This window comes from Chelon labrosus (assembly GCF_963514085.1).
Source record: "Chelon labrosus genome assembly, chromosome: 4".
In the NCBI taxonomy this organism is placed as follows: Eukaryota; Metazoa; Chordata; class Actinopteri; order Mugiliformes; family Mugilidae; genus Chelon; species Chelon labrosus.
In genome coordinates, this window is record NC_140340.1 from 19755195 (window position 1) to 19783118 (window position 27924).

Here is a 27924-nt window from a genome sequence, read left to right on the forward strand (position 1 = left end):
ATGGACCTGTCATTCATGTGAATGTTACTTAGACATGTACCACCCACCTAGACCAGACCAGACCAGACCACCCCCACTCCATAGCAATGACACTCCTTGATGGCAGCAGCCATCCCCAGCAGGATGCAGCCTGACACAGGCACACATAAAAACAGTTTAGGAACAACTCAAAAATCATGAAGAACAGCACAAGGTGTTGACCTGGCCTCCAGATTCACTAGATCCCAAACTGATCAAGTATCTGTGGGATGATCCACAGAGGCCCCTCCCCTCAACCCACAGGACCCAAAGACCCCCACTAAGAACATTCTGTTGCCAGACACCACAGGACACCCTCAGAAGGCCCACAACTGTTTTGAAGGCACAAGGGAGACCTACACAATATTAGGCAGATGGTCATAATGTTATGCCTGATCGGTGTATATGTCATAAATGGAAAAATATTAGATTCCACAAAGTAATCTCTATAAAACAATCCAATATTTTCTACTGTCCGTCATGATTTTACATACTTTATAAACTCTACAATCATTCTAAAACTATTGTATGACTACACAAGGTTGAAGGTGATTCAAACTGTTGATTATATTTTCAGTTAGACTAAATGTCAATACAATAGCTTGTGGTATAATCCCTCCTTTACATCTTAGGACAGATTTCTCCACTTATGTTACCCTATAGCTATAGCTATAGCTATAAAAATGACCAAACAATAAACTTTGACATTTAGATGCATTTAGAAAGAAACTCAAGTAAACAAGCTGCAATTTATTCTGTCTTTGACCTCCCGACTCTTATTAGCTAGACACGGTAAACAGTTCCATTAAGTTATGTTTGCAAGGCTACATGAGATTGCAGATGGAGTGGGGAGTTATTATGTGGACTGCTGACAATGAATACGTATATATAACTTCCCACAATCCCTTCAAGAGGAAGATAAATGTAAAAGGGCCTCAAATGGTTGCCTTGAGGGAAAGAAAATAAATAAACCAAATTTATTTTTCCTTGCTGTTTAAAGTTATCCAATTGGCTTGGGTTCCTGGTAGCATCTGTACTATCTCTCTTTATGTATGGCAGTGGTTAGTCTGGACTACCGGGATCTTAAAACAGCGCTGATATATCTGAAAAAAGACAAAAGACTGTAAAATACTGCAGAGTGCAAGAACCAAGTCTCATGTTTATATTAAAGTGTAAACCATAACATTACAAATTCAGTTCTTTGGGCGTAAATTGCGTTATTCTAAAGGTACATACATACCAATGTGTCATCAAAGAGAATAACGTCATCTCATGTCATCTGTGTCTTAATGCAAAAGTTGCACTTGAACACACTGGAAACACTGCTAGATCAGCCTAGTGGCAACAGTAAAGGACACACTGCAAAAACTTGGGTCGTAGACACTCAGCAACAGCCAGACACCAGCAATGGCCGACTGTCTGCTTGGCGTGCCACGCCTTAAGACAAAATCTGGAACTTGGTAGATAATTCCTGAACGTCAAGATAACAGTGCCAAAATAAAGTGGGAACTACATTTATAACATTCACTTATACCAGACACCAGCCTTCCCTCTCTCTGCAGTGCCTTTGTTCAAATCCATGTCTTGTAAATGACACAAAGAGAAATCATCTAATTGCTTGATGTCTTGACAGCGGTGGGGGTTTCTCTATCCCTTCCTTCTTTTGACCCAACTCGTCATAAAACTTACTTTCTCTACATCTCTCTAGTCCTTGTTTTAATCCATGCCCTTAGCCTGCTGCTTTATTACGTTTCCTGGCACTTCAGAGCTTGTTCTCCTTACTTTTGAGCACTTGTGAAGTTAGTGATGAAGCATTAAGGCTTATTTGACTGTTGTACACATGATAATTTGCCCCTGATAAAAGTGTTGGCTAAAGGCCTAAACAGAGTCAATAAACTTTTGAAAGTCTAAGAAAGATAATGATTTTAGTTTTATCTTAACACCCTGAAGTATAATGTCTGTGACAAGCACTTGAGGCTAGACAGGTGGCTGTTGACAGCGCCATTATAGTGAATAAATACGAGTGAAAAAATTTGCAATATCTAGATTTGGACAGCATTTTCTTCATTGTCTTTAGGGCAAATAAAGTGCTTTCTGCAGATGAAAAATTCAATAAAGAAAGAAAACTCGAATGCCACATACCATTTGTTTACTGCACTGATCAAATGTACAGAGAGAAAGATACACTCGCAGTCCTCTTTTGTCAATTTTAATCCGCCGTAATTTCCACTTGATACTGGTGGTCTACATAAACTGCTACATGGGCGTTCGTGATAAGTATGACAGCTGGGCATGATTTGGCTTTGAATATCACCCATGTCCACACAGCAGACATAAGGGAGGAGAGCTGCATGCTATAACTCTGCTGCTGTCCTCATCAGTACGCCTGCTGTGTTGCTGATAAAGGTGTGAGCAACAAGGAAAGGCTGGGGAAGCTGCGCTTCACTGCAGCCACAGCATCCTCTGCGCTCTGCCTGATGTCTTTGATGTCATTCTGACACAAACCATATACAGCAAGCTCTACTGGAGGGTCCTACAGATGCACTGCATGCTTCATGCACCTCTATGGCCCTACAGTGACAGTCAGGCCAGCAGTACAGGGGAACAATCCAGTGCTGTATGATATATTTTTTTTATTGCAGTGTGCAAGGATGGAGAATCTCTAGATGCAAGACAAGCAGTCTTAGGAAAGTATCTGCAAAGTTCCAAATATTTCAGGGCTTCCTCTTGTCCTTCGCCCAAACCAAACCACAGATCATCTCCAGATTTGCATGGGTATTAAATCATATATAAATACACCCTGTCCGTGGTTATTCATCTATGCAAAACATTATATAGAGTGTTTTTTAATCTAGCTCCACTGACTTCTTCTGAAACCTTGAATGTTTCTGCGTCAGTGCTCGCCGGAACGGTCTCTTGGATGAAAGAAGCTACATCAACATAACTAAAGTCGTACAACAGGCCTGTTGAGAGACATAATGCATGTACAATAAAATTGAAGCTGCACAAGAGCAACATTGAGAGACATACTGCACGCACACAAAACCCAGAGCAAAGTAAAGTGTGTGTGTCAAGGATAAGTGCTCAAGGCGACACACGGAGTGGGGAAAGATGGAGAAAATGGAACAGAGGTGGTGAGTGGGTTGTATATTCGTGCCAACATGGCCAAATAAGCAGATTAATGTCCTCAATAGTCTCGTCTCTGCTTTTGCGACTGGATGACAGCACAAGCTGATGAACCAAAGAGAGGAAGACCTCCTGTCCTACAGCATGGCTAGACCAGATAATAGGCAGAAGTCTGGGTAGAGCAAGGCAGGGGTTAGAGGAAAGAGGTTAGGGAGATTAAAAAAAAGAACTGTGCTGCTCCCTGCTGGGCAGGGTCTGACCATTTCTTTCTTGCTGCATGCTGACCACTGCCAAGTCTTCATGATGAGATGTCCAGAATTTAAAAAAAGGAAGACTTAGCCTTGCATGAGTGCAGGGTTAGGGTTAGTATTTATATTAGCAAAATGCAAAAATAAATAATAAAAAATAATTTAACATTCATTCTTATACAGCCACACAATGCCCTCTAAGACTGGAATCCTTCCTGAATGTTGAGTAATACTTGTTTTCACAATAGACAGATGGCAGAGTTGATTAATTTAACACTGTTTAAACAGTCTGTCGGTTTCCTCAGCGTATAAACTTCAGATGACCCAGTTGAGCGTCTCAATTCTTCTGTGATTTTATAAGTCATAACACCAGTTATTTTACATTAAGCCAATAGGGTGTGAAGCAAACAACGATGATGCATCTCAGCCTCTGACTTAAAACATTGTTATTGCATTTCACTGGATTACATCATCCTGTTTAAAATGAAATGTCATAGTAATCCTTTCTTAGCGTGTGTAACGTGTGTGTACGATGGGTGCGAGTGTGTGTTTGTGCATGCTCACGCTGTGCAATCTTGGCCAAGTGCAGACGGTTGACCCAAGAGATCTTACTGAGGGGGCTGGGAGTGTTGAAGACCACCATGAAACTGACAGGACGCCCTGACCTAGAGGAGGACACACATGCATACACAAAAACATCAGATGTATTAATTGTTATCCTGGCGTTTACCAAGATTTGCCGCCACAAACAAAAAGGGAAAAATAACTGCAGGGAATCAGCAATGTGAACAGGTGTCACTTTGTTGAAAAAGAGCCTCCTTCACCAAATTGCATCAATGAAAGCGTTTCAGACAAATATAAATGCACGGCTGTTTAACAAACATGTGCACTTTCAACCTGACAAAAATCCACAGAGCAGAATTCAACAGGAGGAGCTTTGAGAGCCGGCAACCCTACTCTCCACGCTATCACATGCAGCAATGACAAAAAGCGGCCACACATTTCCATAGAATTGGTCTATATGTGAACAAAATATACATAAACAAAGCGATCAAAGCTCACAGCCCCAAAGCTGCTTCTCTAACCACTCCTCCACATCTGAAGACGGCAAACTAGACGGTCATGTGTCTTTTCCATCAGGTTGCATTTACTTCAGTGTTTGAAATCACAAAGGAGCAGGAAAGTGGGAGAAAGGGCATTTGGGGAATATACTCAAGATGTGCTATATAAAACTAAAAAAGAACAGTGAGAGGAACACAGCACCAACAAGAAAAAGAATCTTTCATTTCATGGGACTTTAGGTTTAATACGGCAAGCTTTTTTTTCTGTGTCAGAACAGCTGCTCGGTTGCTTGTAGCTTTACAGCAGTTCAGTCCAGTAAGCTGAGGCTTTATGATTTGAGGCTGCACGTCAACATTCAGGACAGGTTGTGGTAATCACACTCCCTTGTCACAGTAAGACGCTTATAGGTGGGCTCCGACACTTAAAATGCAACTAATGCGTGGGATTTTCTTGAGAAACTAGTCCAGTTGGATCCTTTTAGAGCCAATTTAAGCTCCGGAGAGGAGACTGTAGATGTGTGAAAGCAAGGAAGCACAAACAAAAGAATGAAAGACTAATGGCAGATAACAATAAATGAATGATTTGTATTAAACTTTATTCTTCAGCATGTTTATGTAAATTTAAAAACCCTTATGTCCATTTTAACTGGATGTTTGGGGTGCAGTTTTGTTCGGTATACAACACTTTGTCAGTTTTTCTTTAAAAGGAAGATTTTGAACCTCAGTAGGCCTTTTACCTGGTTTAATGGGGAGAAAACACATTAACACCAAACATATAAGTGGAAAGGGATAAACGGCTGCAAGAGTGGTATGAAGTTTCTATGAATATTTTTTTGCCAAAAAACTGGGTCACCATTAGAATCCATTGTGGAAGTCATGAATCCAAGCCAGCCGCACCTGCCATCCCCTGCAAAGGAGCAAGCCACAAACTTTTTCAGCAGATGCCTTCTCTGTAGCCTGCAGGGAGCGAGCGTTTGATATTCAAACTATAACTTTTTGATGGAACATTCTTTTAACCTCCGAATACACAATATCCTGGAAAAACAAAAAAACAAACTGGCAGTGAATTAATGAAGGTGCTCAAAAGTTGAATAAGTGAAAACAGAATCATTTACCAAGAGAGACAGATGACGTGCCTCATGCATTACGCGGACTAATCTATTCATGTGTTTCCATTACAAGCACATAACATAAACAGATCTGAAAGATGTCTCACCTTTCTAATTCATACTAATGTGCTTTGCTTAAGGCCTTTTGACACATGAAAATCACGTATTTATAATGGAATTTGCATTTTGCCTCCATCCTTGCATAGAGGTAAATACAGTGTTGTGACATGTTGTCATCGTCTACATTTCCTTACAGGTGCGAAGAAGAGAAAATGTCTCTGAGGTTTCTATGTAGAACTTGAAAAGGCAGTTTAAGTAAGGCAGTAAACAACTGAAAAAAATATGAGCGAATGTTTTCCCTCATACTTTGCTGCAACATATAACACGTATTCAGACGTGTTTTTGTGACTAAAATTCATGCAAATTAAAATCAAATCCTCAATTTAAAATCAGCTGTTGCTTTCAGATTTATATTTTTGAGACACATGTGAAGACACTAACAGACAGCTACCGTAAATTTGCCAACAGTTGATTACTTGTCTTGCACCAGCCGCAAGGCGTTCTTTATCCGCTCGGGTCAGTTTCTCGTCATGAGAAGAAAGAGCGAAAAAAATCTATCTACCTAGTGTACAAGGCCAGGCCTGCAAAGCACAAGACGATAGGAGGTGAACAAATAAATGTCAGTCAACTCATGGTTTTACAGCCTTATCCTTCATGGCTGCCTGATCATTAGCACTGAAGGTGTCTCTTCCTTGATGTCTGTCCCAACTTAAAATGGCAGAGAGCTGAAACACAGCGTGCTGCGAGCCAAGATCTCTAGTACGAGCTAGCAATTATTTTTTTATGTTATGGTCAAGAAGGCTGGAATAATCATACAAAGGAATATAAAAGATTACAAGGCTGGGTGGATTTCAATGTAATCTCTCTGCATATAAATATTCAACATTTTGATACCAGAAGCTTTCTGGTTTCTGTTTGTAGTCTTCAAGCTTAGTGTGGTGGTTCCAGCTGTTGCTTTCTTGGCAGCAGTGGCGGGCCGTCAGGGCCAGCAAAGCCTTCTCTGCTGGCTGAAACTTTATCAAAATCACTGACTTACATTTTAATATTTTCCCATTAATGTTATTAAATGATTCCCAATAGCCTATTCTTTTCATGTTATGGCTTGTCTGTCTCTCAGCTGCGGTGCTTCTGGCAGTGTAACTATGCATTAGAGCTTTTATTTCAGCCGTCATGTGTTGCCGGAGTCAAAGAAATCTGCAGTCGTCATGACGTAATGTAATGACATTGGTCCTTTAACCAATCACATTTCAAGTTCGTATTCTTAGGCCTTCTCAGTGGCCTACGGTACTGTCAGCGTTTTCGCGTTCTCTGATTGGACGGTCAGAGAGCTGCACAAGCAAATCATGCCCGTTAATGTTTTGATAGCTAATTTTGAACTCACAATGGCAGAAGGAGGAGAGGCCGGGGAAACTTTCAGGACAGTGAGCACTACCCTCGCAGGTTCTGAGGAGATCTCTAAATTGTTTCTTAAGTTCTGGTGAGTAAAATGAATTATATTTACATCTTTAATGTATATTTTTGCCATTTTATTGGGTCGACATTGATGTTTCTGCTGGATTTGACGTATGTGTTCGCTGGTGCGCAGCTGCAGTGAGTGAGAGGAGACTTTGAGTTGTTTGTTTGAGTTTCTTGCTTTAGTAAAGGCATTAATCTCGCTATGAGACAAAACGTCCTGTTTTATTGCATATCCGTATGTTGTTGATGGTTTCTATAGCAGTGGCGTCATAACGATCTATTAAGAGGTGTTTTGAACAAGGATGGAGGTCATTGAAGGCCAAGATGGGAAATGCACGGCCGAGTGTCTCCTGACTAATTCAAAAACAGTCAAAGAGGTGAAGGATGAGCGGCACCATTAATTCTGCATAACTTTACACCTTGATGCAATTACATATAGCAGATGAGCTACATAATTCACCCCCATGTATTTATCGTGAATGGGGAAATGCTAAAGGATAAGCAAAAGAAAACAAAACTGTTTTTGTAGCAGAATGTAAACACGTTACAAAGTTAGTTTTTTTTTTTACATGAACGTTAATGGGGACTGAATATGGGGAGCATCAAGTGATCATGGAATTGCAGTTTTTGCAGACTGACAAACGCACAAGTATAAATGGCTCGCACAAGCGTAGGCTACGTGCGTAGGTTACGGCATCTATGTTCCACAGTACCCTAAATGAGCCTTTAGGGTCAGGATTAGGGTTAAGGTTGCCGCTGGACAACTGCTGGCTACACTTGAAACCCCAAAACACAGGGGGTCCAACACTGTTGATTAGGTCCCAGTGAAAGCAAACCGTTACCCCAGTGAGAAACCAACTTTCAGGACATTTGTCAATCCAAAATCAAGGTCACTCTTTAAAACTCCCCAAAGTGGAACTGAACCAAGGGTATGTCTTATGTGAAGGACTTACAGTAAGTGAGTTTCACCAGCTAATAAAGAACTCACCTAAAGTCAATATCAAAGTCAATAACGATGGATCCTGAATGCAAGGTCTCTCCCAGAGCAAAGAGCTTTAAAGTGGATTTTATCTTTGTGGGCTCAACTGACAGCCATTGCTTAAAACCAACTAATGACTTATAATAAAACTAGTACGGCCCTTATGCATGTACCTGCAAAGGCTATGTAAGAGCTGGAAACACGATAACTTATCTCTATTTATAGACGTCCACCTACACAAGTATCTATTTAGTCATATTTTTGTAAGCTTTTTTGTTTTGTCAACTGGCAATGCCTGTGTTTAAATATTTGACTCTCTTTTCTGTCAGCTAAAATAAAATAACTTCCTAGTGCTGTGCACTCTGAAGTGAGACTGGCAGCATGGGCCCTGAGTTAGCGATGAGTCAGCCAGCATCTAACCACTGACAGGGGCCCTGTGTTGTCTGGATTGATCAAGCTTTATTGGAACTACAAGCAAGCTGTCTGGCCAAGGATGAGACGTCTTTCCAAAGCGCTAAGCAGCTTTCCAAAATAATGGCCCTGCCTCAGTCACCCTTACAACTATTCCACAGTGTTTCCGAGGCAGTGAAAGAGAGAAAAGTGCAAGAGAGTGCATGAAAGGGTGTGGAGGCTGCGGGGCGAGGTGGGGGAGAGGGGGACCAGTCTCAGGCACACATAAGGAAGGCAATTTCACACTCAGATATCATTAGAAGGTAATTGAGTGGAGAACAGTGCACAGTCGGAAATTCTGCTTCTGTCATACCTGCCACTGCCCGCTGCAAATTCATTTTCATTTTATACAGGAAGGATGTAGACGGCAGACACACACACACACACATATATGGCGAGAAAGGGTAAAATTGCAGACAGGAACAGTATGAAGTAAGTAAGATCTCAAACTTCCTTGACATGTTGAAAAAGTGGAACTTTCACAAAGAGGTGTAATTCATACTATTCGCTGCTTAAATATAGCAGAGGCAATTTGCCGAAGACATAAGGGGAGACAGGGTGTGACGAGAATACAACTACTCACTTGGCTGGATTCCTTAGGTAACACTTCATGCCCACACGGCATCAAACATGCTAAACTGAGCGCGGTCTCCACTCCTCCCTCCTGCCCGATGATTGACAGCCGCAGTGCAGGTGTGGTGCACTGCTAGAATGGAGAACTAGACTCAGGCACGCTGGCAGAGGGGAGACGAGGAGAGCCGAGAGGCAAAGAGAGTCAGAAAGGGAGGGGAGGGGAGGTAGCGAGGGCAGGGCAGGGCGAGAGAGCAAAGCCAGGAGAGGGCCCGGCGGATTTATGGGAGCGGGTCAGGGCCAGAGCACACGTGTGACACTAATGCACAAGGACAGGACAGATGTAGGTGTGAGTGCTGAGTGGCAGCCTGTCATGCACCCATCCTTCAGTTCACCTTCATCCTCCAGAGAATCAACCAGTCAGATAGAAAAGTTCGCTCTTCAAATAGTGAAATGAACTTAAGAAGATTGTTCAATTTCTGCACCAGAGTTTGTGATTTACCTCTGGAGAACTTGATAGAAAAAAAATAAATAAAAAAGAAGGTTTCCCAATGAATATGATTTGTAGGTGGCATGATTATATATAAAATTGTGTTTGGGTGTTGGAGGCATGTCTGAAAAAAAATCACATGAATAAAGTGAGGCAAAAATCTGAATGTTAAAAATACCACTTCCTGAGTAGTCGTCTGGGGACTTAAAGGCACTTGACTCAAATTGCACCACTAAACACTTGTATCCAGTCAGCTTTCCCTTGGGCTGCAACTGACTGAGTCACTAATGTCACTTTAACAAACTATTCCTGCACATAACGCAAGACAATGGACAAATCTGATTTGAGCGTTCATACTGTTGATCAAGATCAAATAACCGGATGGGATGTTCACACAGGAGGCAGATCTACACATTTTGTAGAGTAACTGCCTGCTGTCTGCTAAGCCAGAGAATTATATGTATTATATGTACACCACAAGGCGAAAATTAAACCAATGTAGGCGACTGCTGCAGTGTTAATAAGTGTTAATTTGGACTGTTATCAGGATGTGGCTACAGCTTTACCAGGTGTTAGTATAATTTACATTAAATTAAAATAAACATTAAGAAGACAGTGACTGTTGAGAGTTATTGGTGGGAGCTAATATTGGGGTGTGATACACTGTAAAATAATAGTTACACATCGAGTGATCCGGTGGAATATTTTGTAAAGCGGCTTTACTCTCATTTCTCAAACAACTACAGTTGTAGCTGTTTATGTCTACATTTGTACAGAATGATTCATTTGAGCGATTTGCAGTCCAGCTAGCTGATTCTCTTCTATTTCCACTATAATGTCACGCATTATGGCAATAAATAACAAACTCTCTGTGAGCTTAATGTCATTGTCATGACTGGGATTGAATTTCTTAATATGCTCACAGTTGGAAAAGTTAACTCGTAAAGTCACAATAATCTTTGGAAGTGAGACGAGTAGAACTGATAGCTGAGACGGCCGAGTCGGGAACTGAAGATACACAGAGGAGCGTTTTTAATTCATTTGCGCAGCTATGTGAAAAAAGAGAAATTGTGTGGCTTGAAATACTGTATTAGGAAAAGATTATAGAAGATATACGCCTTTATACTATATAACAATGAATAAATCATTATCAAACAAAACATGACAATATGTGAAGATAGTGTGTAAATGAACAGTTAGTTTTGACTGCTCCAGTAGTGACACAATTTTTTCTCCTCGAGCTGAGCAAAGAAAATGTATCCTAGGTGGCCCACAGCTTTAACCGCACCACACCAGATATCTGGCTAGAAGCAGATATGGCAGTCTGGTGTTGTTTTTGCTTGACTCCAGGTGTGAATGTAAAGAAAAGGAGAAAAAAAAAAAAAAAAAAAAAAGACATCCAGCTGTCCCCAGACAAATAAGGCGGAAAATAGCAGAGCAGGGGTGGGATGGATGCAGAGGTTCAACGCCATTTCATATGGAAGTTACAGATGTTATAGGACGCCCTGCCTTCCTGAGACGTGAGACTAGCGTTTCCTGCTGTCCACGGTGCTGAAACTAGCACTGCATTCACAAAAGCAGTCAGGATTCCCAGCTGGCACGGTCTGACGGACCGATAGTGTGATTTTATTCATCAGCCCGATAATCTGTCTCATCTGCCAACCTCAATAAAAGCATCTTGTTGTTGCAGATCATGGTTACTGAATCACAAAGCACCAACACAAGCTTCTCCTCAGTCCTGCTCTTAATTAAAAGAGTCATCACTTATTTAGTTAGTTCACTGCCCTTGTCTGTGGCCAATTTAGTTAGATCACTGCTCGTTCAGGCAGTAGATTTGCTTGTCAGTAATTGTCAATTACAAAAATCTAAAGTACATTAAACCATAATTACATTTATGTTGTGTTCTCTACACTGGGGCCCTAATAAGAACCATAACAGGATTATTCCCTTTTAACAGCCGGGAATACAAGGACATCAATTCTAAAAAGACATTGTTGGTTCTTTGTCTGTTTGTCATTTTCCCGCGCCTCAACAAAATTCTATTCACTCTCATTGTGTTGGGCAGGAAGCAAAAATCTGGTAAGTAAACCTACATAAAAACATATTTACAAGACTATATGCCTCTACGAAAGTAATTTGGTTGTTCCAGTTCTTCAAGTGTGATCCAGCCATGCACCTATCCACAGCACATCTCTCTTTAGACCCGTGGAATAATCAGAGAAACGCCTCTGCTGTCCAGATGTTGAGATAAGGTCCTAAGGGCTCTAAAGAATCTCTCTGGGTGTATGTCTATTTGGATAAGACTGTCAGTCAGAATGACAAAAAAATGGAGCCCGAATCGGCCGCCTGGCTGTGTGTGAAATCTTGGCTGGTCGTTTACACACAAAGGCTTCCATGAGGTAAAAAAAAAAAAAAACTGTCTTCAGGCTTACAATCCTGTCCCTTCGTGTATTCTTTCGCTGGGGTTGAAAGTGGAAAAAGCAACAAACACATCTGGTTTAACTATGAAATTTGAACTCTGTATCTATCGCTTGCCTCTGTGGGCCATGTGCCTGTGGTTGCTCCTGCAGATGCAGTAAAAGAGGATGTTAATGAACTGCTGTCACACGTAGGCTGGTGTCTTTGAGGCAGCAGTCAGGATTCTCTCCACGTACTCATCTGTTTGCAGTGTGGAGGCTGTGATGTGCTGCCTGACTGCAGAGAGTCGCTTGCGGCCAGACAGGAGGGGACCAACTCAGTACAGGGGGTCCCTGCTGCGGTCCGACTCTCTCGCCAGCAGAGCAAAGGCTCAACTCTGCATGCTAGTGTACTGTATGTAGTTATGTTACTGCCCCTTTATGTCTGTGCCTATTTGTCTGAGATGCATGCTTGCTTGTGTACAGTTGCATTTGTCATCAAGAAGCACGTGTGTATAATATGTAATATGTGCCTGGAGATTCTGGAAGCACTATTGTGCCCTGTAGATTGTAAGTCAGATTAGTAACAAAACACAGAAGGACAGGAAGGGAGGACCAACGTATGTGAGAGTGTGTACTGTGCGAGTCTGTGTGTGTTTGTGAGAGAGTCAGTCTGCCCACTGCTCTCCCCTGCAATCTGCCACTACAGCACCCTGGGTAGTGTCAGAATGGTTTGGGCACCCACTGTGCCACCTGTCACCCCCAGCCCGAGGCTCTGTGCAAGTCCAGCCACCCAACACTGAGGCCATGCCTCAATTAGACTGCTATCACACAACCAGAATTAGCTATTTTCCCTACAGGGGATTTCTGTCTTTTAGCTGACATTGTTATGTCACAACAAGAACTCTGTGGCCTTTTCCGAGTATGATTTCAGAACAGGTTTTGTTCTGCATTATTTAAAATTTAAATCTACAGCTTGGACATGTGTAAAGGTGGGAAATCTCCATGTCAGTGTAGTTACTAATGAAATTATCACAGGAACTCAGCAAATAGGGTACCCCTTTAAGGGGAATTCGAGGACTCTCTTGTAAGCATGACATCTGGCTGCACCAAACATCTGAGTAAGCAGATTGGCCCTGCAGGCCCGGAGTGACAGCCGACGAGGAAGCTGAGAGATGTGGGAGAAGCGATCTGCACAGCTCTGCTGCTCAAGCTGTCACTTTAGCTTGGCTTGGCACAGTCAGATTCTCCCTGGCTCTGAAGCATTAGGCCCACTCTTCTGACTGCCGCTGCCCTGCCGGCACCAAGCCAAGTCTTTCATGGGGGAGGTCGCTCATCACTCTCCCTCTTTCTTTCTTCCTCTCCTTCTCCTGCTTAGTGTGTCTCAGCAGGGCTTCTCGGGCTTCTCTATCGCAATCTTTCTCTTTATGTGCTGCAACAGCTTTTTTCTTATCCTATCCCCACCAGAAGCCATGAAATGGGATCCATTATAATCTGCCATTATTTGCTATTCCCAGTTCATGTGCAGTCCTCTAAGATACTCATATGCTCTCTCTCCTTTGCCATCTTTATTATTCTCTAAGTAGGTGTTCACTCATTCAGCATTCACTCCACACACTAAGGTCCACCATGACATGTCAATTAAAATAAGATAACCTCCTAAAAGTTGAATGTAGCTGTATACTTTAAGCCAAAGAAAAAAAAGCAAGCGCTAATATTTTGTGAGAGGACTGACGAAATAAGCAAAATTACTAGAGCTCATTTTTGGTTAAGCAATCAATTTGGAGGCCATAAATATATATTAAAAAATAATTCCTTCCTCTAAACTGCAAAAGTTATTAACTTACAATTTACTCGGGTGGATTAATAACATGCAATATAAAAAATATTTAACAAAAATATTAATTTAGACTCGGGCACTCCACAGCCCGGAGATCAATTATGGCAATTATAAACAGAAAATAATAGTATGGGCTAAGAGTCGTGCAGTTTCAATGTTAGGTGAAGGCTAAAGCAAAAGAAATATAAAAAATCTCCAAAAGGAATATTTTGCACTGAAGGAACTGACTTGTTTGAGTCACGTAATTATCCAGAACAAACTGTTCTAATTTTCATAAAGTCAGCGTGTCCTCTTAGCCCAGTGATCTAAGTGCATAGTATATATTACCACAATGTACTGTGTTTTTATTCTATACATGTGCCATTATCATTTTGTCGGCTACCTAAAAGAGGCAATATACACCAGTCAGGCATAACATTATGACCACTGAGAGGAGAAGTAAATAGCATTGACCATCTTGTGACAATTCAGTGTTCTGCTGGGAAATGTTTGGACCTGGCATTCATTCATGTGGATGTTGCTTAGACATGTAGCACCCACCTAGACCAGATCAGGCACCCCCACCCCATAGCAATGACACTCCTTGATGGCAGCAGCCATCCCCGGCATAATGCAGCCTGATACAGGCACACACACAAAAACGGTTTAGGAACAACTCAAAAAACATGAGAAACAGCACAAGGTGTTGACCTGGCCTCCAAATTCACTAGATCCCAAAACTGATCAAGTATCTGTGGGATGATCCACAGAGGCCCCTCCCCTCAACCCATAGGACCCAATAGGACACCCTCAGAAGGCCCATGTCCATTCTCTGATGAGTCACAACTGTTTTGGAGGAACAAGAGAGACCTACACAATATTAGGAAGGTGGTTTTAATGTTATGCCAGAGTGGTGTAACATTATATATAAAAAATATTACGAATATAATACGGTTCAGGAAAGTACTTTTCTGCTGCACAATCTGCACTTCATCTTTTGAAACTTTTAATAAGTTTGTGTACCTGCATAGGAGATCCCTTAGGTGTTGTTATTGTTATAGCCTTATTTGTTGTCTTTGCTCTCGCAGCCACCGTGCTTTTATTCCCAAACACAGAATAGCCTTCACTTAGAGCCACATCTGTATGTGAAATGCTACTCACTTGTCTGGCCTGCCAGGCACCTGCAGGCGTAAGCGACACTTGTTAGCACTCTGGATCTGTTCTTCTTTGATGCGAATAAGCCTCTGCAGAGCGAGACACCAGTCCTGGGCCACAGTGGTGTTCAGGTTCTTTGATGGAAAAACACACACAGTTAAGACTTGTTCCTCAGCTGTGGCATGCGCTAGGTCATCACACCCAGGAACATTACGTGCACACAGGTGTATCCAGTAGATTTGCTTCATATTCTCACGCCCAAACTGAGAAATTGCCACCCATCCACTCGCTTTATTCTTCAAATAATGCACTACACAGGGATTTGTATCCTCTCGAATGTGACACTGGATTTGCCTCAGTGCTGGCACCCATTTTACAGTAAAACCTAGATCCTCCAGTCAAACCGAATCAAATCAATTTTCTGAAGTCAATGAGCTGTGCAGAAGTATTTTGTCTATTTGTTCAGCGTACATTATAGCCGGGTGGAAAGTGAATATCAGTTATTTAGTGCCAGGCCAATACCACTCCTGCTGAGGACACTGTGCTTATTAAGTGCAGGGAGACAAAGGTGCCACTATTAGCCTGAGAGGCTCCTTTGTAATTGCTGGAGTTTACCTCCCTGGATGAGTTACTCTATGCACCGTATGGTAGAGTTAATGTGATAGTGGCAGGCTACAGGGAAGTGTCCTGATTTGAACACTACAGGAGGGACGCCGACGGTTTCCCTTACACCATAACAAATCTGACACTTCTGTAGCACATCAGAGGGAACATCTCATTCCTGCCATTGTGGCACTATTGATGAGGAGATACAGGGAAGACTCTGTGCTTTTAGGAAGCGATGATTCAAGAAGAAGAGACAGAACAACAAAAACAGACTTCATCAAATGGTTGTACTATTCCAACTTGATCGCTCAGTTTGCTCTGAGATTTAATTTAGCTGTGCATACTCCAGAGTTGTCCTTGCTACCTCAGTGATTCTTTGCTGTGCTTTCAGGGGTTTGAATGTGTTGTAAGGTACGCTTTGGTTTACAGAATACCTTCCATATTTCAAACAATTCAATCAATATCTTGAGATATATTCATTTGTGATGCTGAAGGCAGTTGTGTAGGACAGAGCCACACACCGGGAGGTCAGTCAGTATGTGTGCATTTTTTCAGTGGTTTTTCAGTGAAGATTTTAAACAAAATCCTAAGAGCAGCAGCCTGTGTCGTGATATGATAAACGTAGCAAACCGATTTCTGTGTTCGGGCCTTTAGACACAGCCGGAACGACTAAGCCTTGCCTTTCGGCTGATTTCGCTGCACTACATGTGTCCTGTGATACACGCTTTCCCTGTGAGACGCTCCAGCAACAGCAAAAGTATAACATAATATGACACGTACCTGGTACGTTCCCTGCAGTGTGCCCACAAGCAGAGTGACCTCTTCGACGACAGAAAGGTCATGTTGTAGTTCCTGCAGCTCCTGGTAGAGCCGCGGTGGGCCAAGGATCGCTTTGCCTAAGAGGTGGAAGTAGTCAGTTTATTTGATGTACTAATAACCATGGCTGAACAATATGCACAGCTAAAAAAAAAAAAAAACAGATCATAACTTTTACTGAGGCAATAATTATTCTTCTTTATAAGAAACAGCACAGGTATACGAGACTTTTAAGTTTTGAGAAGCTGAAGCTAGCAAGTGTTCGACACTTGACAAAACACTTTTTAGTCATTCAGTGCTTTAACCAATTGATGTGATCTACAGCATAAGAAAGTGTTGCACAGTCTGAGAGCAAACAATGTCACTGTGTCTGAGAACTAGTGGAAATTCAGAAAGGAAAGTTGCTTTTGCTGAAACTCCAGTGGCGCTAATAAAAGCGATCTGATGTGCGGACGGATCGATCTTCATTATTTGTTGCACTAGAGAGAGTGAATTTATGAGCAAAAAAAACTAGATGGAGAAACTGTTATTTGGAGCTATGATGCCCTTTTGCTGGCCAAAAGGAATGCAGGTGTCTCATTAGACGCAAAATTCAGCATCGATTTGAGGTGCGCTGCCTTCAAAGTCTCTCTCTCCTACTGCCGAGAATCGATAGCTGTGTCTCCTCCTGTCTGCCATCCTCCGTCCTAGCTCCCCCGGCCCACATCTCCCCAGCAGCAGGCTCTATGAGAAGTACCTAATTAAATTCTGCAGGTAGATTTTACTCCAGAGCTGTCCTGCACTGTCACCGCTAGAACATAATAAAGTAGCAGAAGAGGTGAACCAGTGGGCAGGCTTAGTGAGGTACACTCCTCCACGGGGACCTTCTGCATTTTGTCTATTCACGTGCATAAACAGAGTGAGTAAAGCCACAAGAGGAAAAGGGCAAGAGAAAAAGAGAAGGGTGGGCTGGCATTGTTCGTCTAAAGAGCTCCATTGTGGCTTTTGCGGTTTAATGGGATCTTTGACACAGACAGACAGTGACATCTGTCATCTGTGCAAGGAAATCAATAGGTGAGACATCTGAATATGAATGGGTGCGCTGAAAGCTGCAGGAACATTGTTTTCCAGACCTCTCCGAAAGGGATTGCATGGACCCCCGTACAGGTTCGCTGAGTCTTCTCGAGCCTGCTGTTGGCTACGGCCCGAGAGGTGAATGTGCTGAGTTGTAATCCAGCGTAATCCCGTTGGTGAGGCAGGACATGGTTTACACACTCGGACATGGCTATCCACACTGGCCGCCAGTCACATAACTCACTGTTGTGGAAGGCCCAGAGGGCTCCATCCTTCCACTCAGCTGCTGTGCCAGTGATGCTAGCTAGTGGCTTTAAAGACAATGCAGAGTCCACACCTGCACGAAAAACCTTTGTCTGAGTCCCAGCCAAAGCCCACTGGAGCACTACTGACAAAAAAGCATTTCTGACAACTGGTCAAAAGGGAACCAGCAATAAAGGAGGGAAAATTGGAGCGAAATAAGGTAAGACAGCATGAGAGTAAATAAATGGCTCAACTGGCTTTCAGGAAAGAGTATAACCATTGTTGGGTCTTCTGTGCGTTGGTAGGAACAGACAAAGAGAGCGACAGCATGATAGAGACACAGGCAGAGATAAAGGCTAGAGCAAAAAAGACAGAAGTGCATTTCCCTAAAGGCCAGATTTCTTCAATAAAGAAGGGTACCACATCCTGCAGAAGATGAAAAATGACTCCATTTTGAGCCATGCTGAGGGAGCGCAGGATTTAGACTAGATACCCCGCTGAATGACATCACAGGGGACTATAAATAGATGAGACTGCCATTGTGAATGAAAATTTCGGAGAACGACCCCACATGTGTTCAGGGAGGTTCCTGGATAGGCATGATTAAGGTGACCACACCATGTCAAAATGGTGAAAGAAAAAAAAAAAGAAAAAAAAGAAGAGAGGATGTCAGAATTTGTCTCCAGCACCTCCGTGAGGCAAAATATTTGCAGTGTTATACACAGGCAACGGAAGGAAGACAGCTGCATGGGGAGCTAACCTTAAATGAACCCAAACCTTGCTGCAAAGTTGTGAGCGTACACCCTACCTGAGCAACAGCAAAAACTAAATCCAGAGAGAATCTAAACCAGCTCTCAAAACAAACCAGTAGTTGCTTGCTTGAGCATGACACCGGGAGCTCTGAAGAAGGCGCCATTAATATTTAAGTCATGGAGCTGCAACTTTAAAACGTGTGTAGCACTACATCCTGATAAGGCTTTGTATCTCCCTTTTCCCATGGCACATTTATCAGGGATCTCGTCAAGCTCTGTATACACCAGAGTTTTGTAAGGGGGTTGTGGAAGAACTAATGTTTCAACCACAGATTCCTATCTACTGCTACTGGCTCTCTAATTGGGCCTGGAAAGGGAGGGAATAATCTCTGCAGATTGATGACTCCACTCTAGATGTGTTTGTGGTCTATCAGAGAGTGAAATGAGACTGTGAGGATGATGCGGCAGGGGGCTCACTTCCCCCACATCGCTCTCCAAGATAAAACACCCCAGGCAGATGGGAACAAGTGACCATCATCACTATCCTCCTCACAAACACATCCTCAATCAGAGTGACAAGCAGCACGGATGCATTTCCTCCCCTCTTTGCGACACTTGAGAAAGAGATTAGCCTTGCTGAGTCAGAGGAAGGGGCTGAGACTAACAGACAGTCCAAGCGATGAGATTAACCGGAGGATCACATGTGTGAAAGTCATGGCAGGACAGGTTCGTGTGTTTTGTTGTTTTTACCTGAAATGCAGGCAACACCTGGCCTCTTAGTCCCACTCTGATGGAACAAGGTGTCTTTGCTTTGAGAGCCCTCCTGCCCAACCTCTACTACTTGCACCTGCTGTAAGGGGGCACTCCACTTCATGGTGTACTTGGGGCCAACAGGGACGAGGCTGCTGATATCCGGAGGCCCCCTGGTGGAGACAAGAAGAGAAGAATACAGATGAATGATTTTAAAAGAAAACAGCCTGAGACATTCCTTCCCTACCATGACCCTGCTTGAGCCCTACACCTAGCACTTCATAGGACATGCTCGTGGACCTGTCACAAAGATGAGTTGGGAGAGGGAATTAGAATTTGTATGTTCCCCACCAAAATTGTACCCCTGGCTGGGAGGAGGAGTTCATTGCTATTCATGTATTCCTGTAATCACACAGACAATCAACATTGTGATCGGTTTGTCAAGATCCTGGAGGGCAGACAAAGTCAACTTCAGGACACTTGAGTTGAATGAGACGTGGAGTGATAATTACTCTGAAGGCTGAGCGAGAGGGCTTTAAGCGACATCTTTAACAGGGGCTTTGCAAAATATACAAAATCCCTTTCCTGTTTACTTCTCTCTTGAGAGAGGGAGTGGCGGAACGCAAGAGAGAGCGAGATGTGATCATTGGCGCTGTCACAGAAGATAAATTGGAAAGTAACCAAAAAATGTTTTATGTCAGTAATCTAAAACTCCTGAAGCTGTAGTTAGGTATTCTACCATTTGTTTAACGCTGATAAAGCTCCTGCAATGCCAGATAGTGCTCCAAACCCCTAGGAGCTATTTCTCTTTTCTATGCAGTTTTCCAAAATATTCTTGCAAAACCCAGGGCAACACATTAGAGCCTGGTGCCACCTAATAGCGATTTCTCCAAACAGCGCAGTCTGCCATCCTCTCCTTTCAAAACTTAAGCACAACTTCACGCTAGAGCTACACATTATGAACGCATTAGCAAAGTATTCCTGAATGTAAGGGCATCTAGCTCAACTTGCTCTACGAGAGGGACTTACTTGACATTTATGTTGGCACAGATGAGTACATCATCAAAGAGGAAGACCTTTCTCTCCTTCGACTTCAGGATTTGTCCCCGCTCGCCGTACACCGTCTCAATGAGCGTCTCACAAAGGACCAGTGACCCCTGCTCCGAGTTCAGTTGCTAAAAGGGACACAGCAATCAGATCAGAGGCAGAGGGGACAGTATCACAAAGGGACGGTCCTCTGGAGTTCACTGCCTGGAGGACACGGGAGGAAAATGTGTCTCATCGGGGATTAGCAACACATTCATTCTGCTGAAGGTCATTTAATGTGTGCGTACGTATACACATTTTTATATACGCCCTGTTCCTAGCTTTGCCTTGCCTTGTTTACAGCGATGAGAGGGGAACTGAAGGGTAACCTTCATTTCAATAGGGCTGCAATACATATTAATATTTGTAAAGAAGAACATGTATCAGATCATTCTTTGTCTATTTGCCCATAACATGCTACCCACCTTACCAATAACAGAGTCCAAGCCGTTTTATGAGAACTGGGACACACAGTCCTTTCTACCACAACGGGGTGAACTACACAGGGATACAAATATACATAAACAGTTGGTTGTGGTACACCTTTATACACACACATGCTCACACACAGGAAAAGAATCCAATAACAGATGCAATTTATGCTACAGTACGTTGGCACATGCTGTGCTTTCTAGTCATCCATATGTTTGGCAAAGGGAAATAGGCACAGAAAGCTTTTTATCACATTGGTCCAGATTCTTTTATGTCTGTCTAAATCAATACTTTTATTTTATGCATACAGCACCGAACTAAGCCAGGCTCATCGCAACATGAGTGACGACACCGCACTGCAAGCAGCAGGTTAAGCCCAAAAAAGGAATTCTACATTCTGGTATTTTGATGTTTATGTTTGTTCCATAGGCACAAATCTTTCACAAATATGAATCACTCTGCTGTGTTCATTCTGTAGCCTGCAGTGCAGTAATACAGCTGAACACTTTACACTAAACAGGATGTCCTATCTGTAAGCTGATTTTGGCTTGATAGCTCACAAAATACGTCATTAGTCCGACTTGGACTGCTGTTTGATGGCTGCAATATCACAAAGCTCCGTCGAACGGCGAGCTGCTATGAGAATACACCCTTAAAGTCTTCAAGCATCAATAGGCACAGAGGGCTTTGCACCATGCATGCGTACTTCTGCAAGTGGGAGTGAGAGTGTAAGAAACCCATTCTCACTCACGTTGTTATCTGTCCTATTCTGGTGACTTAGATACTTTGAGACAAAGAATGAATATTTCATTGGATGGTTATGGGGCCAATAGAGGAGCCCGTTTCCTATTGGAATTCTGCAGTGTCACCGCCGCAAATGGAATTCTGTGTGAGTGGAGGAGATTGGCCGAATCAGCTCATCTCAGAGTCCTGGAAAGCAGGGGCTGATAGAGAGAAATAAAAAGGGGGAGGATGCATGAGCGAGGAAGATGCAGTCGCACTAGGAAAATAGAAGAAGAGTGTGTGGAGTAAGTGGAGTAAGGAGGTAAGCAGGGGGGGGGGGAATAGAGGCGAGGTAAACTGGATAGAGAGAGAGAGAGAGAGAGAGAGAGAGAGAGAGAGAGAGAGAAAGAGAGAGAGAGAGGAAGAGGGAGACCGACAGGGTGAAAGAGATAGCTCTCTTACAGTTTCCAATTAATGTCTCATTTACCCCCTAATTCTTCTTATTCAGAGCAGCATTTGTTCAGATTTGCAGTGGCAGGACTGTAATTTCAGTGTGGTAATGGAGTAGCATGCCTCTGCCATTGCTTTTGGTACTGTTTAGGGATGATAATGGGCATCATTTCTATGGGATAATTTTTCTAAATAAAAATGCCTCCCTAGATTAATGTTTTGGAAAGTGATATAAGTGATTGCTATATACTAGTTTAATTTCTAGGTGTTTGGCTCCCCGTGATAACAACCCAGAGGTGCGGCAGTGCTCAGAGGCTGACTCACAGCGGATTTGAATGTGCGTGTGCTCGTACGTGTGCATGTGTATCCAGTCACCTTACTGAGCAAGCGATCACTGACGCTGCGGGCTAGTTGTTGAGTCTCTGCAATCTGGTCAGCAACTCGTTTCTGTTCATTCAGCTTCTCAGCCAGCATCTCCAGCTCTGTCAGAGCGAGCTGCAGGGGCAAACGATCCACATGGCCCTTTGGCGTATTCTTAAGCATGTCCTAAAAAGGTCATAAAGAAAGTAAAGAAGAAGCTGAAAAATATATAAAACTCTTTCTGTTTATGCTGATGCTGAATTTAACAAAGCAATCTGTTCAGGTTGGAAGCATTGTCTTCACCTTAACGTGTTTAAATCCTGGTCCAATGTTCAGAATGTGGGTGTATGAGTGTCACAGGATTTGGGTAACTGTGTACACCACATTTTGCAGCAAATTCAAAAACAATAAAAAGAAAAACTAATTTAAAACTTCCAAATGAGTAGCGTCTATCATTTTGTGTGGCTTGCATATCCTGCATCTACAACCTAGTAAAAAGCTTGCTGTTGTCTTGATATGCATCTCAGATATACGTCTGTGCCTTCAGCTCCACTTCCCTGTAATATATGATTTAATACATACACTTCCTCTTTGGAGCACTGAGTTTAGGGTAGGAGAAAATGCCTGATTCACATTCATAACTTATCTTTTGAATTCATGGATAATCAATGCCTACTGAGGGATGAAATGAGCTGCAGATCCAGCAAGTCAAGCTCAAATCCAAATCTTCGCGCAAAATAAGCAGTGGAAGTCAGGATATAAAGCCAGCAACATGAAGAACTGATGTGGCATGCTAGTTTTCATGCTGTACCATAGTTAACTCTGGTGGAAAAATGTGACTTCATGTAGTTCGGATAAGTTAAAATCCATAATTAATTCTGCGGCCTTGCAGCTTTGCGTCTTTTTAAGTGTATGCGCTGCAGAATCCTAATTCTCACTTTGAAAATACTTTAGTCTTTTAGACTAAAAGGGATTGAATTAAATTAAAGGAAAGTACATGACTAGAGATGTAAAAACATGTTATACCTGCAGGAGCAATATGAACTGAGGAAATCGTTGAATCGGCTTGACCATCAGGCCATACAGAGTGATCCGGTCAACACTGGAGGCCTGCTTCTTCTGAAACCAAAAACGACAATCAGATGATGTGGTTAGAGAAACGGTCTCTCACTGAAAGGCCATTAAAAGGAAAACTATGATTACTACTTTAAGAGGAGCTTGACAGAATTCTCTACAGACCACTTGTAGGCGTGTGAGTGGGTGAATAAGGTATGAAAATCAGAATCAGTTAGTCATATCAGAGAATAAAAGAGCAGAGTTTCTGAATGTGTTATGTCTAATACATTACTGTAGGCGCAGGTCAAGGAAAGGTATTGATTCCGTGCAGTGTTAAGTCTGTGCCATGATAACACCATCAGTATTATAAGAAAAATTGCTGGGCACATTTAATAGATGGTAGGGTAGAAAAGGCTGAATAAGATCAATTATGAGAGGGAAGATAATATATCCATAAGAATACTGGCTGATGAAGCAGAAAAGGTTAGAACTGGTTGATATCGATTTTATAATGTAACATACACCGGACAGATATTTACAGTATATTCTGAAATGAGAATAGATAAGCGGGTAATTGTATTATTATTCTCCTTAATCTGTGTTTTCCTTGCCCTTAATATTGCAGTCGATTAAATTTAGTTTATTTTATGTTTCAGGGTGAGTGACACTTGAAGTGCCGCTTGAACATGCATCAACATTATATTAACTACCTAAAATGACAGAAACCATTTAATAAAGTGTATTTGAGTGTTTTAGTTTGCCACAACTCCCACCCACTAACATGGAGGAGGTGGAGCTTATGACCTATACTGCAGCCAGACACCAGGGGGAGCTATACTTTCTTTTATAGAAAGTATAGCTTTCGCTTTTGAGGAGCAGTTCCACTGGCCATCTTTGTACAGTCTATGTTCTGTGCAGTCATAACATATTTCATATCCTAATAAACATCACACCAATTAAAGGTCATAGTATGTAGGAAGGAAGTAGCATTTCAGTATCGGAGTCCCCAGTTTACAAATACACATGGGATAGGCTGAAGGTGTATGTAAATAGGGTAACTCAAGAGATTCATAAAGGAAGGTTTGTGGTTGTAACCCTAGTTCTATGAATTGAAATGTACAGTTATTTAACCAGCAATTTGTATGATTTCTCCCATTGTACTGGTCCGATATGTATTCAAATGTAATCAGCATATTCTACATCATTTCATGTTATATTGCAATTCTAATACAGCCTCTTTGGTCACCAAAGCTCTAATCAGCAATTTGGGGATTTATCTCACAGTACGATCAAAGACCACTGTTTCTTTAATGACAAAGATCAAACACTTTACTGCGTTTATCTTCAGTCTATGGCAGCCAAAGATTTAACGGTGCAAATGGGCCTTAAGAGGAAGTCCCTTTTTAACTGTAAAACAATCACTAACATGTTTTACACAATCACTTGACAAAGATGTCAGTGCTCAGTGATCTCAAAGGCTTTATCTGCCTGACCAGACGTTCAGTGACTGGGTAGCTTTTCGCAAGTAACCTTGTAAACCGAAGGTGACCCCTGAGTGGGTTCCTTAAAATGTTTGAAGAGCACAGAGTGAAATCTTTTCCACCACACCTGACAGGGTTAAGATGTCACTGGAGATGGGCTCTTTACTGCTCCATGCAGTAAAAAATACTTGAGCAGTGTCAGGTAGACACAGTTGTGAGTGAGAGGTAAGGAGAACCTCTCTGCCTCCTTTTGGAGGGCAGCCATGTACCGTCTAACTTGTCTAACACAGACAGCGTCTGAATCCGTAACACTGTCTCAGATGATATGGATGTAGCTGCAGTTCACCTGACCTCTCGTATAAGATGCGATCAGACTGCTCTCTGAACAGAGGTGTTGCCTGTAATAATCACCAATGTGGCACAGCAGGCCAGAGTAACCAGGGAGTGAAGTCAGGTGTCTTTACTTAATGTACTAGGAACTACAGGCTGTCAACATTTCTCCATGAAGGAATCTAGCGATAGTGGGTTATGTAACCAGATAAAAACTGAGGGAAAACTGAAAAATTTCAAAATCAATGACTTCAGGGGTCCACTTGAGTTGGGCTGTGTCCAAATCATATTGAATCTAATTGGATTATGTAGGACTCTCTTGTATTGCCACAGATCTTGGATTTATATTACAATGTGTTTGTTGCCCGAAAAGATTGAAGCAGACTAACAATCAAGCTTGCTAATATAGATTGCTAGAAGAAGAAGAGTATTGCATATCTCAAGACGAGACACGGAGGAAAGATGCAACTGCGCAGGGAAAAATGAAGTGCAGCTGCTTGTTAATTGTCAGCAAATTACTTTGCTGCCAGTATGGGTGTTCTCTCTCAGTGTGGGTCTGTTCATGCTGATGGTTTTTGGATTTATTATGATATGTTTTTGGACTGGGCATCATTTTTGCTTAAAATTAATTTAATGCAGGGGAGGTTTTCCACATTTCAAGTCATGTCCAAATTTTTGAACACAGTCTGTCCGTGGAAGAAGCAATGAAGTCTCACTCCCTCAAACAGGTATTTGATTTCATCCAAATTACAAACTGGATTAGATTTGTGGATTCATATCTCTGTACAGGTTGTCAGTAATACAGGTAAAAAGAATATCTAAAACAAAGCCTAAACAAAGGCAGCTGTTGCCTCCTAAGAAGAATTAGAGGTTAAATGAGCCTCTTGGTCAAATGTCTTGAAGAAACCAAACAGTCCAGTGGATTCTCCCACCACAGACAAACTAATGGCTGCAAATTTCAGTGAAGCTGACAAAAGTGGTCAGGTTTTAGATCGTACTAATGGGCAAAACAGTCTTCTTGTATATTTGCCCCTCATAACATAGAACACAGTAGATTTGGGAGCTGCTACTTTTGAGCTCGTAACCCACTCAGGAACATTTTCCTTTATTCTGTAAGATATATATCAGGCCAGTATCACCAATATTCCTGAGCAGAATTCCATTTGTTGCCTGGCAACCTCATAGTAAGAAGCTTCGACATTTACCGGAGCCGATGGAACTGTCCCTTATGTTAATTTTAGGTAAAAAAACACTTGACAACTACTTCTGATGTCAAGAAAAAGGGGAAGAGGGAGGTGGGAGGGGAAAAGAGCCAATAGGCAAGAGTGGATATGTCGTTGGGGCTTGTCAAGTAGACACTCTGCTCCATAGCTGAAGTGAACTAGATTAGGTCCATAACATCTCCACCAGGTTCAATAATAAGTCCTGCCTTCCAAGAAAAAGCTACCTACTGATAATACTGTAAAATTATATTCTTCAACCTGGCCTGTACTCAGCTCACCTAGACACTTTCCAACGAATGCAATGCTTTTATTATAGTGTAATGTTGGCAAACTCTGAAACGAATAAGGCCTGTAAATTTTCCTCACACGTTTTGCACATGTTCATGCATTCAGCGCCTGCACAGTATATTAAAAAGAACATAATAAAGTCTGTTATTGATTCAGTGGTTTTTCCAGTCCGTGCCTATCCAATTTATTATTTGGTTTGTGTTCACATTGCCAGTGAGAGCTGCAACATGCAGTGAGAGAGAGAGACAGAGGATCCTTTCAACAGAAAGGACGTGATGCATGTCATCTGGAGTAACATGCAAGGCTGTCAGTTGTGTCATCTAGTTCTGTAAATCAGCAGTGCAGCTCAGTGATCTGGGTCACACTCATGCATAAACGCTGGGCGCACAGAGGACTGTTAATTAATGCTAATTAATGCTTGATTGAAAATGGTAAAACTAAGTACAAAATTGTATTTGATTGTAATAGTACAAAATGATCACATTTTCTCAAACAGTAGGTTTCTGTCAAAAAAAAATTAAACCAGGATAAACTTTTATACCTTTATATCAAAACCACAACTAAACTTTATTACAGCAGTCTTTTTGGATAAGATGCAGCTTGTCACAAATATTACCTTGGGGATAGTAAAATATAATGTTACAAAGCATGATGCTGTGGCCGCAACGTATCATTGTGGGTATGGTGCTTGAGCTTTTGCTTTAATATTTCACATGGTTTTGGGATTTCCTGTGCCATATGATGATATATTTACCGGGTTTGGATGTGTTTTTCTTCACAAAAATCTCGACATATTTTAATACCATCCGTAAATGTGTACATACACACACTGAACTATTTGTCTGTCGACCTGCAAGTCTGAGATTCTAGTATCATATTAATCCTTTACTATGTGGCTTTGTTGGATACAAAATCTGCCTGACACTAGAAAGAAAACAACTGAGAAAAACACTTAATAATAACAAACTTAAAAGAATTATTATTACAATTAATAATCCTATATTTTGCTCATAGGCTGAAGCTTACCTTCAAGAATTCCAGGAAAGCTGGTTTGGACATGCACGCCTTTTTAATGAGAGCCATGGCATTGGTAAAGTTGTTCACGTAATCGCTGTACACATCCAGCACCATGGACTTGGAAAACTGTAGAAACAGAAAGCAGGAGGCATAATTATCTGAATCTGTGATAACAGAATCACGTTAAAAGGCTCTAGTCCTTTGCCATGTTTTGATGTTACAACAGCATACAGAGCGCAGTCAAGTAATTTCATCTGGCATCTTGAATTTCTAGCCACATTGTGATAGCAGGGCAACCTTAGGTAATTTCGATGTAAAGAGA

At 42.0% G+C, this 27924-nt stretch overlaps 1 protein-coding gene across 1 annotated transcript in view; it reads right to left on the minus strand.

The window, feature by feature from the left end:
- The window catches only part of arhgef10la (Rho guanine nucleotide exchange factor (GEF) 10-like a), a 92484-nt gene that overhangs the window by 47165 nt on the left and 17395 nt on the right, over nt 1–27924 (minus strand). Inside the window, exons 11-18 of the mRNA XM_084542579.1 lie at nt 27612–27728; nt 23234–23326; nt 22223–22393; nt 20186–20331; nt 19157–19329; nt 16323–16438; nt 14943–15070; nt 3957–4057 (exon numbers count right to left, since the gene is read on the minus strand). Coding sequence (XP_084398705.1) covers nt 3957–4057; nt 14943–15070; nt 16323–16438; nt 19157–19329; nt 20186–20331; nt 22223–22393; nt 23234–23326; nt 27612–27728 — 1045 coding nt within the window. The remainder of the gene's footprint in view (nt 1–3956; nt 4058–14942; nt 15071–16322; nt 16439–19156; nt 19330–20185; nt 20332–22222; nt 22394–23233; nt 23327–27611; nt 27729–27924) is intronic.